This window comes from Sarcophilus harrisii, chromosome 2 (assembly GCF_902635505.1).
Source record: "Sarcophilus harrisii chromosome 2, mSarHar1.11, whole genome shotgun sequence".
In the NCBI taxonomy this organism is placed as follows: domain Eukaryota; kingdom Metazoa; phylum Chordata; class Mammalia; order Dasyuromorphia; family Dasyuridae; genus Sarcophilus; species Sarcophilus harrisii.
The window spans coordinates 582340900-582357080 of NC_045427.1; the positions used below are offsets into that span (position 1 = coordinate 582340900).

General features: G+C 33.5%; 1 protein-coding gene across 1 annotated transcript in view; it reads right to left on the reverse strand.

Moving 5' to 3' along the window:
- Positions 1–843: 843 nt before the first annotated feature.
- The window catches only part of CPXM2 (carboxypeptidase X, M14 family member 2), a 266901-nt gene continuing 251563 nt past the window's right edge, over positions 844–16181 (reverse strand). The window contains exon 13 of the mRNA XM_031956005.1: positions 844–1796. Coding sequence (XP_031811865.1) covers positions 1468–1796 — 329 coding nt within the window. The 3' untranslated portion in view covers positions 844–1467. The remainder of the gene's footprint in view (positions 1797–16181) is intronic.

A 16181-nucleotide genomic window follows, 5' to 3' on the forward strand; every position in this document is an offset into this window, starting at 1 on the left:
AATTACATGACATATAGGATGTAAACATACTTGAGCAGGAAAGAGATATGTAAATCTGCTAAATCAATTTTTAGTTGGTTATCTTCCTCATGACACACAAAACATATTGGACCTTTTAACACTTATGAACACAGGGTGGGGGAAAATAGGAACTCTCTGTTACCATTCCAGAAGTAAAGGAAAACCAGCCTTCCTCAAAAAATTATTGTAAATTAAAAAGATTATACACATATGTTGTACACATGAACATTTGATTCTTTATCCTTCTTTTCCCATAAAAAAGAACCCAAATAGTTGTTTTCTTTTGAGAATACACCTTTAAGAATAGAAGAGCTAACTACTGATCAGTCATGTTTGTAGACTAAAAAAAAGGACTGATATTTTGAGCTCACTTTAATGTCAGATTAAATGACATTAATGGATACTCTGATCAATGTGTGACTATCAGCCATAAACATGGAACTAGGATTGGGCATGAGAAAATAAATATTTGTGTGCTTGATTCATTATTCCTGTGTAGACATAGATATAGTCCCATAACTGAGTAATTTCTGAGAAGAACAAGAGAGGTGAATTAGACATGAGTTAGAAAAGAAAGGTATGAGTTACAGGTATGAATTAGGTGTTTTTCATCTGTGATTTTAAAATACTTGGTAATCATGCTAAATGGAAATATTGAACTTAATATGGAACTTGATTATTAAGGATTTCTTGCTGAAAGCCTGTCATTTTCTTTTCTCTTTAATCTATCTTAATACTACAGTAAGAACAACTTTTAAAAAATATTATTAATTTTTTTATTTAAATTTAAATTTTTTGTTTATGAAATTGACATCTTCTCCTTTATAGATCTTCATTGGTTCACAATTATCTTCCAAGTAAAGTTCGAATTGATCTGCTTCACATTGTAAGCATTTAATTTTGTCCTCCCAGCTTTCTTGCCTATTAATTACCTTCATAAATAGGCCATCCTCTGTCCCCCAAAATGCATTGCTTTTGCTTATTGTTTTTCACAGATTTATCACCAGAAAATTTCTTCAGAAGCCACTTGATACAACCTTTATCAAAACAAGAACTCTTTCTTCATCTCTGTTCATCTGTGGATTTCTTTTAAACCCCAATTCAAATGTCTCTCTGTGAAGTTTTGTCAGAATATCCCTAATTGATATTAATACCTCCAACTTATATCTCACATAGCACTTTGGTTTACAGATGCCTAATACACTTCTAAATTTTTTTCTAATGTACTTTTAAAGTAATAGTGTATATAGCTATCTCTGTTAGTGCCTTATCCACATGCCAACAAACTCATTCTTTATATTCCCAGTATTTCACATAGTACCTTTGCACATAATAGGCACTTAATGTTTACTGAGTAAGTGAAAACCAAATAAGGACAATGTCTGATTTATCTAAACAAAATATATCCTCTAGTATCTGTCATGGGATGTTGGATATAGAAAGCACTTAATAAATGTTTTTAGATGAGTTAATTGAGCTAAGTTTATAAAGAAATGCCAGTAAATTACCCTGTTGGAGAGACAGAATATAACATGTACCAAACAAGTTAAAATCCCACCTCTCTTTTGATGACCACCTTTCCTCAGATCCCCAAAGAAATAGCCTATGATCCTCAGGAAGAACAGCATCCTCTTGTCCCCTATTCAGGCCACTGACCCTCTGCCCAGCCCCGAAGCCATTTTCCAAGGAGTAAACCCTTGTGGAAATGCCAGCTGATACCTGTTTCTGAAAGTTCTTCAATTCCTGTTTCTTCAGTGGCCACAGCTCTTGAAGACCTGGAAAATAAAGTTCTCATCATAAAAATCCTTGGAATTGTTCAATGACTAATCATTGGAAATGGTTTTATCAGTGGAAATAGCATTAAAGTATATGCTTTACTACTACATCCCAAAGACCACAAGGCCTTTGTATCTGGTTTAGGAAATTCTCTATATACTGAATTTATATACTGAACTTCCTAAAAGCAGAGTATTTCTTGCTTTGTTGCTTAGCAGTGCTTGACACAATGCTTTGCACATATAAGTGCTTAAGAAATTATTTTTCAATCCATCCATTAATTCATTGAGCAAAGAAAACTAATCCAGATTGATAGGCATTCATGAGATCCTTGCACTGAAAAGACACTGAATTGTCAGGTTCAACTGTGTTAGCCAGGTTTCCCTTTTCTAGTTGGCATATTTTTAAATTAAGTTTGTTTTCCTTAATTTACCATGGGAGAAAACAAGAATTCTAAATAATCCTAACTGGAGGTAAGTCCCCATATAAGGATGAATTACCATGATTTTTTTCTTCTCCTACTCTTGAGAACCACAATAGGAAAGAAAATTATTAACTGAAGAATATCCAGAAAATGATAGCCAGAATGATGAAGGGTCTCAAATTCACTACACATGAAAATGTGTATGTTAGCTTTAATTTAGAAGAGAAAACTGGTGGGGAGCTGAGGGATGGGAAAGACAAAGACATGATCACTTTTACTAATGAGATAGTTCCTTATTGATAATATATTGCTATTTAGTCTAGTCTACTATGTACCTTCCTTTTTCCTACTGAGTAACAGATTGTACATGTCTCAGTCACACAGCATCATCAGGAAACCATTGATGTTTAAATAATGGGGTATTATTTCTAGAGAGATGCCTTGAAATAATTAAATTAGTAAATTAAACCAACTAATACCTGTCCAAACTGAACAATTATACCTATATTTTGTACTAGAGTTCCTCCAGGATTTTCAAAAACATTTTCTCTTTGTATATATCTTTTCATTTAATGCTTCAATTGATAATAATCAGGTTATTTAGAAATATGTTTAGAAATTTATGAATATTTCATTTTAAACTTCCTTATAGGAATTATCTTGTTGGGTAATGAGAGCCTTTATCACTCTCACTGTCCTTAAACTTCCCCCTCAAATGCTAGATGACCTTGGACTATAATACCAGCAGAACATATATAGTTCTGATAGATCCTTCCGAAATGACAGGATTGGTAGGGTATAGTTAAATATGAATATGATTATAGCCTTTGATATATGGATCAAATTAATTCTTCAAATAATATCAAGCCAATCCAACAAGCAAGTATTGCACTAATCACAAAAGATACATTTAACGACAAAAAGTCTGTAAGGAAATTACAATGTAAAATGCAAACAAGTATGAACAATTAAGATATACATAGGATAATTTAATCAAGTGTGAGAAAGGCACTAGCATTAAGGAAGATTGGGAAAGAGGATAAATAGTAATATTTTAGCTGAGACTTGAAGGAATCCAGAAAAGCCAGTAGATAGAGATGAAGAGGAAAAGAGTTACAGATGTAGTGGATAGTCGATGAAAGTACCCAAAGTTGGGGGATAGGAAGAATTGTCAGTAAGGAGAAGAGTTTCACTACATTATTGGCTATATTTTTGGAGATAAAGATTAGAAAGTTAGAAGGGGATCAGGTTTTGAAAGGCCAAACAGAAGATTTTATTTTTGAATCTTAAGGTGATATGGATTCATTGAAGTTTATTGAATAATAATAATAAAATAATTATTGAATAGTAATAATAAATTGAATAATTTATTTAATAATAATAATTATAAAGTGACATGGTCAGATCTATGTATTGGGAATATCAATTAGACAGAAGAGTGGAGTATAAAAGTGGAGGGAAACTTAAAGCAAGTGGATCAACCAGCAATAATGCTTTGCAATAGCCCTGGGTTGAGATTTTTGAGGGTTTATATAGGATATGTCAGTATCTGAGGAGATAAGGAAGCATATATGAAAATATTTTAAAAATATAATTGTTAGCACCTCAATATTAATGGGGCAGTTTGGAGTAGGAGGATGATATTTTGAAGGAAAATGAGTTCTATTTTGGATATGTTGAATTTAAGATTTTTATGATACATCCTATTTGAGATATCCAATAGATGGAAATATGAGTTTGGAGGTTTAGAGAGAGATTAAGACAAAATAAATCTAGGAATTATCAGCATAGTTATGATACTTAAATCAAGGGAGCTGATGTTTACCAAGATAAAAAAATATAGAGTGAGAAGTCCCAGAATAGATCCTTGGGGTCACACTCAATATTAATGTGTATGTCTCAGAGAAGAATTTAGCCAAAGAGATTGATTGAAAAGATATGGACAGACAGGTTGGAAGATAACTGAAATAGGACAATATTGTGAAAACCTATAAAGAAGAGAGAAAGAAGAGAAAATAAAAGAGAAAAGGGAAATAAGCTGTATAAAGGGCAGAAAAGTCAAGAAGGATGAGGAATAAGAAAAGTCCTTCAATGTGACATCTAAGAGAAATCACTACTGACTTTGGAGAGAGCAGTATTATTTGAATGAGGGTGTCAGAGGCTAGATTATAAAGTATGAAGAAAAGAGTTTTAGAAAAAGAAGTAGAAGCATCAGTTGTAGATGTTCTTTTCAAAGAATTTAGTTACAAAGAGGAGAGCTATGTTATATTTTTTCCTATAATCTAGTCTCAGTTAAAGTGTCATTCTTTCCCCTTGCTAAGATCAACTCCTATAATTCATCATTAATCTTATCTCCATAACTTTTCCATCAGATGACTGCACTATCATTGCCATTATCACTTGTATTCAATTTCTCTTTATCTAGTGGCTATTTCCTTCCTACCTATATGAATGTATATTTTGGGGGCAGAAGGGGTGTTTGGGAGCACTAGCATCTCTGATGCAACATCTTGCTGAGCACCTTTGACATACACCTGATTAACCTGTAACTCAAAGAAGCTATAGCTTGTGTAGCAGTTATACCCCAGAAAGTTGGGAGATGAACAAAACCAGGTTAAGAGTAACCAGCAGGTCTCAAATCCATTGGTGGTTTAAGGAATGTCTATCCCAAGCATGTGAATACTTTTCCTACCAGCCTAGCTGGATAAGAACAATTTGTTAAAAAAAAAAATTAAATAAAACTAAAATAAAAGCTATGAAGGCAGCTCTATGGAGCATTTACACTTTTGTCAAACATCAAAGACATCAAAATGTCAATCATCCATGGCACCCCAGGCCATCATCATGCATTTTGACTTTTGTCTTGCCACAGGATGTTAAAAAAAAACTTTGGAAGAGAAAGTGAAGCTGATGATTTTGTGCAATATGCCTCATTTAAATCCAGTTTATGCATGAGTCAAGACATCACTCCATGATGTCATTGCTCTTCACTGAAAGTAAAGGACAAAGAACACTACATTTTACTTATCCTTTAAAAAATCACATTTGATTCCACCATGTCCTCTAGTTTTCATATCATTCTTTCCTTCTCTGTAAAATTGCTGGAAAATAATTGTGTTCATTCAATTCTTTCACTTAACTTCCCCACTTGTTACCAAATTCTTAATGGTATGACTTCTGATGACTTTATCACTCAACTGAAACTAACCTTTGCAAAATTACCATTGGGTAGCCAGGTATGTAAATAGTGAGCACCAGGCCTGGAATCAGGAAGACCTGAGATAATAATTGTTAAATATCAAACATAGCACCTGGTGAAAAGTAAGTGATATATAAATGTTAATTATTATTATCTCTTGAGCAGCTAGATGCACAGTGAATAGAATGCCCAGCATGGAGTCTTGAAGACTAGACTTCAAACCTGACCTCAGACACTTACTAGCAGTGTGATCCTAAGCAAGTCATTTAATCTTGATTTCCTCCGTTTCCTCATTGGTAAAATGAACTGGAGAAAGAAATGGCAAACCATTCTAGTATTTTTGGCCAGAAAAAGTCAGACATATCTGAAAATACAATTATTTCTTAGTTATCAAATGAAGGGACCTTTCTCAACTCTTCTCTTTCTTGACTTCCCAGAAACATTTGATCTGCAGGATATTCTCTCCTCTCTAGGCTTTTATGAAACTTATCACTCTTGCCTTTTCTCATACCTTCTCAAACACCTTTACTGGTTTTTTTTTTAATCCTTGTTATGTCCGGTGGTTGTCATCTAAGGATTTATTATGTCCTCTCCCTTTTCCCTGCTTCAGAATCTTAACAGGTCCCATGTGTTAAATAACCATTTCTATGCAGATAGTTTGCAAATAATTTCTTTCTTTTTTAGAAAATTTAATTTTGATGACACAATTGGGATTAAGTGCCTTGCTCAGGGTCACACAACAACTACATGTCAAGGGTCTAAAGTAGGATTATGAACTGAGGTCCTTCTGACTCCAGAGCTGGTGCTTTATCCACTTTGCCATCTAGCTGCTCCATATATATTATTCGAGCTATTTCTCTCTGTGTGTTTGTGATTTTTCTTTTTCTAGGCCTATTTTCCTTCAGGAAAAATGCATTTCACATGTACATATATGCACAATCTACACATTGCATAAATAGATATACATATATATTAAATAGATAACTACCTCACTAGATGTGATTGATAATACATGAAAGATAAATAGAAATGATATATAATCAATATTACAGGTAGATAAAAGATATAACTGACAGATATATAAAAGAGATAAGACAGCTACATGTGACAGATAATAGAAAGAAAATAGAGAAGTGGATAAATGGATGGATGGACATCTGTTTACTAACAGATGATAAGTGAATGACTACATAGATAGATTATACATGCATAGATGGATGGATAGATTATTGATAAATAAATAGACAGATATTATTGAGGAAAGGATAGAAATTTGGATTTATGATATTTTGAGTTATTAGGAACTCTGTGCCATTCTCTTTTCTATTAACAATTATACAGGACACCAAGAGAAGAATGATATCTTCTGATAAGTAGTATGTGTATGTGTGTGTGTGTGTGTGTGTGTGTTTGTGTCCAAATAAGGACTAGCCCTATCCCCCGATCTATCCATGTATCATGCAGCTTCTTGGTGATTAATCTTATTACTGTGGAATTAATCACACTGAAGATTCCTCAGGAAATGTGAACTGAATCCCAGGAAGTTATGGCATCCAGGATGCTTTCTGGTCCACATATTGGATAGTTTGTACACCTGCTTTAAAATTCGTAATAACAAATATTACTGAGTCACACATTAATGCATAGCCAAATTTATCAAGCACATAATAACAGATGTAGAAACCCCAAACATGCAGAGAATTTTATTCAACTAAAACTTGGGTGCTGAGGCAAATATTTTAAAAATAAAGCTGGCACTGATTTATTAATAAGCATATATTTTTAGTCAGTATTGAATTTGTCTCCTAGTTTTTGGAAATTCTAAAATATAACAAAATAGAAAGGTATGGATTTGAAACAAAAATGGGGCATAGTTACTAGGATAGTATCTTCTTGGAGGCAAGGGTTCAAATTTTGTTTCAAATACTTATGAATTATGTGGGCCTGGGATAGTCACAATATTGAGCAAAGACTGGGTAACTAAACCCCCTAAGAATGGAATAATAGATATATTTTGCAAAAACTTTTCTACAAAGGCTGAAACAGAAGAGTTTATATTCAAAGCAGTGAAAAACATGCTTAGATTTGAGCTCACATAAACTGAATTAAAATCCTGACTCTGCTGCTTACTATGTTTATGATTTTGGGGAATTCACTTCACCTGTCTTGTCCTGGTTCTCCATTTATAGAATGAAAGGTTTAGATAAAAAAAAAAATTCTAGAGCCTCTTTTAGTTCAAAATCTATGACTCCATGTTTCTAATCTATAGAATTGGAGAGAGGTAAAAAATAGTTCATATATGCAAGGCTGTTATGAAGATCAAATGACTATCAATGGCCCCAGATGCAGTGGATGATCTTGTCTTAGATGTCTGATGAAACTAAATGCTTCAGTCTTCTTCGTGGTCATTGGAACAGATTGATCTTATCTATCCATTCTATGTGGGAGTCTTCCACATGTTTGGGGCAGACATCCCCCTAACTCACTGACAGGTGTAAGACCTGTCAGTTTCCATCAAGCTGGTTTAATTGTCTGCTGAGATGGTTTTTACCAGGGTGTAGCCATTAAGCATGCTATAGTTCCTTGGAGCCAGTTGTCTTGACTCTTGTCTTGCCAATAGACTTTGATGACTCTAGAAAAGAGATGGGAGGAGACAACTTTGTGCATATTTTGCCTCACTTAAATCCAATTCATGCATGAGTCAAGAAATATCTTTTACTACCCCATGATATCACTGGTCTTCTTTGAAAATGAAGGAAAACCACAACTTGGCAGAATGCAACAAAATATGCATCTTTCTGACCATAGCTTTACAAAAGACAGGTATTTCTATAGCACTACAAAACATGATAAGGATTTGAGAGTCGATAAAGAGCTATCCTTGAAGCAGGGAAGATCTTAGTCAAAGTCAGGTCAGTATCCTGAGACAGGATGGCTATGTAATGCTGGGCAAGTGACTTGGTGTCTCATAATTCTAGGCTAGAGGCATTAAAATCAAATAAAAATAAATTCCTGCAGACTGAATATAAATGTAGTCATTGAAAAATTCACATTATGTTTGTTGTCTTTTTATTTAGCTTTGTAAAACATTTCCAAATTACATTTAATTTTATTTAGCTGCACTTAAGATTTTTTGCTAATTTCCCATGGGTTTTGAGTTGAAAACACTCCTCTAGGCAACTCTCTAAGACTTTTAGTTGCAAAGATGGTGTTGGGCTGCATTAGTAGAGTTTAGTCACCATCTTTATCACATTTACATGCAACTTTATCGCTTTATCATCTCAATTTTACCAATGAGTATTAGTATTTTAAATGAGGAAATTTTCAGAGGTACGTGGTTTGTCTGTATTTTTCTGTTTTTCTTTTAAATCATACAAAAACATATTTCTACAACAGTCATGTTGAAAAAAAAAATTCAAAAAGCCCAAAGGAAAATAATAAAAATTTTTTAAAAAGATGCTTCAAAATCTATTCCAGAGTTGATCACTTCTCTCTAGAGATGGATAGCCTTTTTCATGATGCAACCTTTGGATTTTTGGGTCTTGAATCATTGTCTTGATCAGAGTAGCTAAGTCTTTCACCCTTGATCATCCTTACAATATTTTAAAAGCTTTTTATTTTCAAAACACAGGAAAATCAACAATGACCCTTGCATGGCCTTGTGTTTCAGATTTTCACCCTCCTTCCCCCCATCCTCTCCCCTAGATGGTAAACAATCAAATATATGTTATACATGTTGAAATTTATGTTAAGTGTAAACAAACATATTTATACAATTCTCTTGTAGTACAAGAAAAATAAGCTCAAAAAGGAAATAAAATGAGGAACAAAACAAAATGCAAATGACCAACTTCAAAAAGAGTGAGAATGTTATGTTGTGATTCACATTCAGTTTCCACAGTCCTCTCTGTGGGTGTAGATGGCTCTTTTTATAATAAAATCTTTGGAACTGACATCAATAATCTCATTGTTAGAAAGAGTCATGTTAATTAGAATTGATCAACATATAATCTTGTTGTTGCCATGTACAATGATCTCATGGTTCTCCTCATTTCACTCAGCATCAGTTAATGTAGGTCTCTTCAGGTCTTTCTGAAATCATCCTGCTGATCATTTCTTATATGACAATAATATCCCATAACATTCATATACCCTAATTTATTCAGCCATTCTCCAATTTATGGGCACCTATTCAGTTTCCAGTTTCTAGCCACTACAAAACGAGCTGCCACAAACATTTTTGCACATGTGGGTCCTTTTCCCTCCTTTAATATCTCTTTGGGACATAAGTCCAGTAATAACACTGCTAGGTCAAAGGGTATGCATGGTTTGATAACTTTTTGGAACATAATTCCAAATTGCTCTTTAGAATGGTTGGATCCATTCACAGTTCCATGAACAATGTATCAGTGTCCTAATTTTCCCACATACTCTCCAGCATTTGGCATTATATTTTCCTGTCATCTTAGCCAATCTGACAGGTGTGTAGTGATATCTCAGAGTTGTCTTAATTTGCATTTTTCTGATCAGTAGTGATTTAGAACATTTTTTCATATGACTAGTAATTTCTTCAGTCGAAAATTGTTTGTTCATGTCCTTTGACAATTTATCAGTTGGGGAATGGCTTTTCTTCTTATAAATTTGAGTCAATTCTGTATATATTTTAGAAATGAGGTCTTTATCAGAACTCTTGAATATAAAAATGTTTCCCAATTTATTGTTTCCCTTCTAATTTTGTTGGCATTAATTTTGTTCGTACAAAAACTTTTTAACTTAATATAATTAAATTTATCTATTTGGTGTTCAATTATGAGTTCCAGTTCTTCTTTGGACACAAATTCCTTCCTTTTCCGCAGATCTGAGAGGTAAACTATCCTATATTCTTCCAATTTGTTTACAATACCACTATGTCTAGATCATAAACCCATTTTGACCTTATCTTGGTGTATGGTGTTAAGTGTGGGTCAATGCCTAGTTTCTGCCATACTAATTTCCAATTTTCCCAGCAGTTTTTGTCAAATAGTGAATTCTTATCCCAAAAGCTGAGGTCTTTGAGTTTGTCAAACACTAGATTGTTATAGTTATTGACTATTTTGTCCTGTGAACCTGACCTATTCCACTGATCAACTTCTTTATTTCTTAGCCAGTCCCAAATGGTTTTGACGATCTTGCTTTATAATATAGTTTTAGGTCTGGCACAGGTAGGCCATCTTCATTGGCATTTTTTTTCATTAATCCCCTTGAAATTCTTAACCTTTTATTCTTACAGATGAACTTTGTTATTATTTTTGTCTAGATCTGTAAAATAATTTCTTGGGAGTTTGGTATGGCAATAAATAAGTAGATTAAGTTAGGTAATACTGTCATTTTATTATATTCTCTCAGACTACTCATGACCACTGGACATTTTTCCAACTGATTAGATTTGACTTTATTTGTGTGAAAAGTGTTTTTAGTTGTGTTCATATAGTTCCTGACTTTCCCTTGATAAATAGATCCCCAAATATATTATACTATTTATTTTAAATGGAATTTCTCTTTGTATCTCTTGCTGCTGGGTTTTGTTGATAATATATAAAAATGCTGATGATTTATATGGATTTATTTTGTATCTTGCAACTTTGCTAAAGTTGTGAATTGTTTCTAGTAAATTTTAGTTGATTCTCTAGGGTTCTCTAAGTATAGTATCACATCATCTGCAAAGAGTGATAATTTGGTTTAATATCCTTTAACTATGAACTGAGGCTAAATGAAGTAAGTAGAACCAGGAAAACATTGTACACAGCAACAGCAAGATAAATACAGTGATCAATTCTGGTGGACATGGCTCTTTTCAACAGTAAGGTGATTCAGGTCAGTTCAAATGATCTTTTATAAAGAGAGATGTGCACCCAGAGAGAGAACTGTAGGGACTAAGTATATATCACAACATAATATTTTCAAATAGTAAGGTGATTCAGGTCAATTCAAATGGTCTTTTGATAAAGAGAGACATGTGTATCCAGAGAAAGAATTGTGAGGACTGAGTATATATCACTTCACTTTTTGTTGTAGTTTGCTTGCATTTTGTCTTTTTTCTCATTTTTTTCCTTTTTCATCTGATTTTTCTTGTGCAGTATGATAATTGTAGAAATATATATAGAAGAATTTGCACAAGTTTAACATATATTAGATTACTTGCTGTCTAGAGAAGGAGGTAGAGGGTAAAGGAGGGAGAAAAATAATTAGGACACAAGTTTTTGCGAGGTTGAATGTTGAAAACTATTTATATGTTTGGAAAATAAACAATTTTTATAAAAAGAGCACAAATTTTTAAAAAAAATGATATCCTGTAACTACTAAAATTGCCAATTGTTTCAGCTAGTTTTTAACTTAATTCTCTAAATATGTCTTTTGCAAAGAATATTATACATTTTACACAATAACATTTAATTTCAAATTATATGCAAAGATAGTTTATATTAATACCTCTTATTAAAAGAATTTAATCAGAAAAGAAGAAAGAACCCCACTATTGAAACATGTTTTGAGAACAGGGAAGACTAAGGTTCATCTTCAGAAGAGGACACTTTATCTCAAAGAGTAATGTGAAATGGTTCCCTGCCCAAAGACAATTTATAGAAGAATTCAAAAAAGAATTTAAAAATCAAATGAGAGACATTAAGGAAAAATTAAAAAGAAAAAATAATTAAAAAGCCCCAAGAATATTATTTTTTAAAAAGTTAACCAATTAAAAAAGAAAGCCCAGAGTCTCAGAGTTAAAATAATTATTTGAAATTTATAACTGGGCAAGGGGATGTCAGTAAAACTATGAGATACCAAGAAATAACACAGGATATTATAAAGAATAAGAAAATAGAACAGGTGAAACATAAGAAAAATATGGATCTGGAGAACAGATAGAAAAAATATAAGAATAATTGTACTGCCATAAAATTATGACCAAAAAGAGAAATTTGACACAACACTGCAGGAAATAACACAAGAACATTGTCCTGAAGTGATAGAATAGAGGGAAAAGTAGAAATAGAAAAAAGTTCACCAATCACCAGCTCAAAGAGATCCTTTATGGAAAACACATGGGGATATTATTGCCAAATTTTGAAACCCCCAGATTAAAGAGAAAATTTTGCAACAGGAAAAAAAAGTTCAAACATGCTGGAGCTACAATTAGAATTGTACAGGATTTATCAGCCTGCAATAAATAATTGTAGGTCCTGGAATCATATCTACTAACAATCAAAAGAGTTAAGCCAGTAGCCAAAAATATTATATACAGCAAAATTATCTATAATTTAGAATAAGAAAAATAGACATTCAATGAACTTGGAGATTTTCAGGACTTTCAATGATACCCAAATTTAAAAGAAAATTTAACACAAAAGAGGCATTATAAAGATCAATTTTGAAGAACTTAAAAGGAACAAACTGTTTAAATATGGACAAATTGTTTATGGTTTTTATATGCATATATGTATGCTATATATTTAAGATTCACATCAACAAGTGAGTAGTTCAAAAGAAAAAATGGTAGACTTAAGATAAAAATAGAAATCATATTATATAAATGAGGTGCAAAGGAAGAATAGACACAGAGGCATTATAATGGGGTGGAGGGTTCATAATCACATAGGGAATGGGTTAAATAGGTGATATTACATATATACCAAGAAGGGTATACCTTCAAAATCTATAAAGAATTAATGGGAAGATGGGCAGGGGGAAGCAAAGGGTGAGGGAAGACAAGGGAGGAATCCTTGGGTGGGTGGGTGAGATTAACTAATAGCAAGACAAGTTAATGGCACAGAATTATATTAAAGAGGTAGCAGGGATAAGAAAGATATGTATGTATGTATTTTTTTGGGTGGATGAGTGTCTGTCTCTACAAATGTATACATATATTTTTTTTCTTAACTATAGCTTACTTGAGGGTGGTGGGGGAGATGAAAAGGGTAAAAAAAGAATAAGGCACATAGCAAAGAACCAAAGAAAAATTTATGTGGAAGTAAAGAAAAAATGGGACATTCATGAATATAGTATCTTCTGCTAATACATGTATACATAACACACACACGCACACACACACACACACACACAAACACACACACACATTTTTCTTGATCTGGTAATTTGTTGTTATATACTCTGAATTTTCCCTGAAATTCTGCTGGGCAAATTAAAAAATTCTCTTATGTTTTGCTTTTCTTCTCTGTTTTTCTTTTTTTCTTACTGTTATTTTTTTCAAATAAAATAAACTTTTACAAAAGTGCTTTTTAATTGTTTTCCTATTGTTCTTGACTTTATCTTGGTAGATAGACTCCCAAATAAAACCTGAAGCTACTACTTCTCCTGGGTGATGTCACACATTGTATACCTGTATTAGTGAGTGGGATATTATCTACACATTCCCCAGTTTCCCACATCAATGTATGGATGGACACTATTTTGTAAGTACTCTCAGGAGGTGAAATGGTCAAGCCTACTGTGCCTGGAGGCAAGGGATCCATAGGCTGGAGAGGAACAGATTTCACCTCTCCAGGGCATATCTCAGTTGTCCCAGCATTCAACTCTATTCTCCCCAATTGTAATCCCTTTTTCCCACCAAGTTGCTTCCTGGCTGATTGATTGTGTTACCCCTTTCTCTCATCAGATGGCTTCCTGGCTGATTGGTCATGTCTAGGTACTGGACTTCTAGATACTCTCTGGGTATAGCATCAGCTGCCATCATGCCCCAAGTGTTTTTTCCCTGGGGCTCTGGGGCTGGGTCCCTCATCCTGTTTCCCTGAATCAGTCTATATTCTGAGGCCCAATGAAAGCCTCTGCTGCATTTTGGACATGGGGTACTGGGTTTTGTTCTCCCACCCTCTTTTCTCACTCTGCCTCTTTGCCAACATTGAGCTTTCAGATGCCCCACTTTACCACATTGAAAGCATTGACAAGTCTCTCTGGAAGTCCCTTGCCAAAAAGGACCCTGTCTTCCCATGTTGGGATCTTGGGAAGTCTGCATCATAGCCTGGCCATAAAAGGTATTTGTGATCTCCTACTAGTTTCCAATTATTTGCCCCTATATCTTCTTCATTGAAGAACCAAGGGGATGTACGTTCTAATGTATCCAGGAATCCATCAATCTGCTCCCAAGTCATAATTAAACCCTGTCTCTTTATCAGTCTGAGTATGCTTCCTGTAGCTCTCCTTTGGGGTGGGGTTGGGGTTGGTGGTGGGGAGAATCTTTTCCTAATATCTGCCTCATTTCAGCTAGAAAAGGTTATTAGTTTAGCCCTTAACAAAGTAAGTTCCCTGTTTGTCTTTTAAAATACTCACCCAGTTTCTTGGTCACTCGGGACTTTAGTGAAAGTAGGGTCCTTGGTCCACACATTGGGCGCCAATTGTCAAGACTGAGTTAGAACCCTGGATGCTTTAGAATCAGCCGGAGTCAGAATAAGCAAAAGTCCTTGATCTTTATTCTTGGTCTTAGGGGTAGAATTGAAGGGACTTGACACAGCAATCTCCACACCTTCTTTCTCCTCTTCTCCTCCCAAAAAGTAACTCTGGCTTGTCTTACTCCATGCTCTAATCCCTCCTACAATTCTCTGTATACACCAACAGATTGAGCCAGCACAGAATACTGGGGCAGCCATTTTCCAAGTTTATGCTAATAGAGTATTGTCCAATAAGTAATTAGCCTTAAGTGCTCGGTTGACCAAGTGCATCTGCTCAGAGTTTCAACCCTTTACAATCCTTTTCATTTTTGACAACAAGCAATTTGATTTTCTTCTTTTCTTTTTCTAATCACATTTACCAAAAACTTGTTTCATTATTTTTTTCATAAAACTCTTAGTTTTGCTTATTATTTCAATAATTTTCTGATTTTCAGTTTTATTAATATCCCCTTTTATTTCCAGAATTTCAAATTTGGTATGTAATCGAGGGTTTTAATATGCTCTTTTTCTAGCTTTGTTAGTTGCTTGCCCAATTTATTGATCTTCTCTTCCTCTTTTTTATGCAAGTAAGCATCTAGATATAAAATTTCCCCTAATAACTGCTTTAACTGCATCCCATATATTTTGATGTGTTGTCTCATTATTATTATTCTCTTGGATGAAAATTATCCATTGTGTCTATGAGTTGTTGCTTCACCCACTCATTAGAATTACATTATATAGTTTCCAATTACTTTTTGGTCTATTTTTCCTTGGCCTTTCATTAAATGTAATTTTGATTGAATCATGATCTGAAAAGGATGCATTTACTATTTCTTCCTTTATGCATTTGATTTTGAAATTTTTATGCCCTTATACATGGTCAATTTTTGTGTAGGTTATATATACTTATGAGAAAATTTCTGTCCCCATTCAAATTTATTCAAAGGTTTACCATACCTTACTTTTTTTTATAATTCTATTTAACTCAACTTCTTTCTTATTTATTTTGTGATTTCATTTATTTAGTTCTGATACAGCAAGGTTGAGATTCCCCAATAATATAGCTTTGCTGTGGATTTCTTCTTTCAGCTCTGTTAACTTCTCCTCTAGGAATTTGGATGATATATCACTTGTTGCATATATGTTTAGTATTGAAATTTATTTCATTATCTATGGTATCCTTTATCAAAATGTAGTTTCCTTTCTTAACTTTTTAATTAGCTCTATTTTTGCTTTTGCTTGACCTGGGATTAGGATGAAGATCACTACTAGTGTTTCTTTTTTTAATTAAATGGAAGCATAATGGATTATTCCAGCCTTTTACCTTTACTCTGCATTT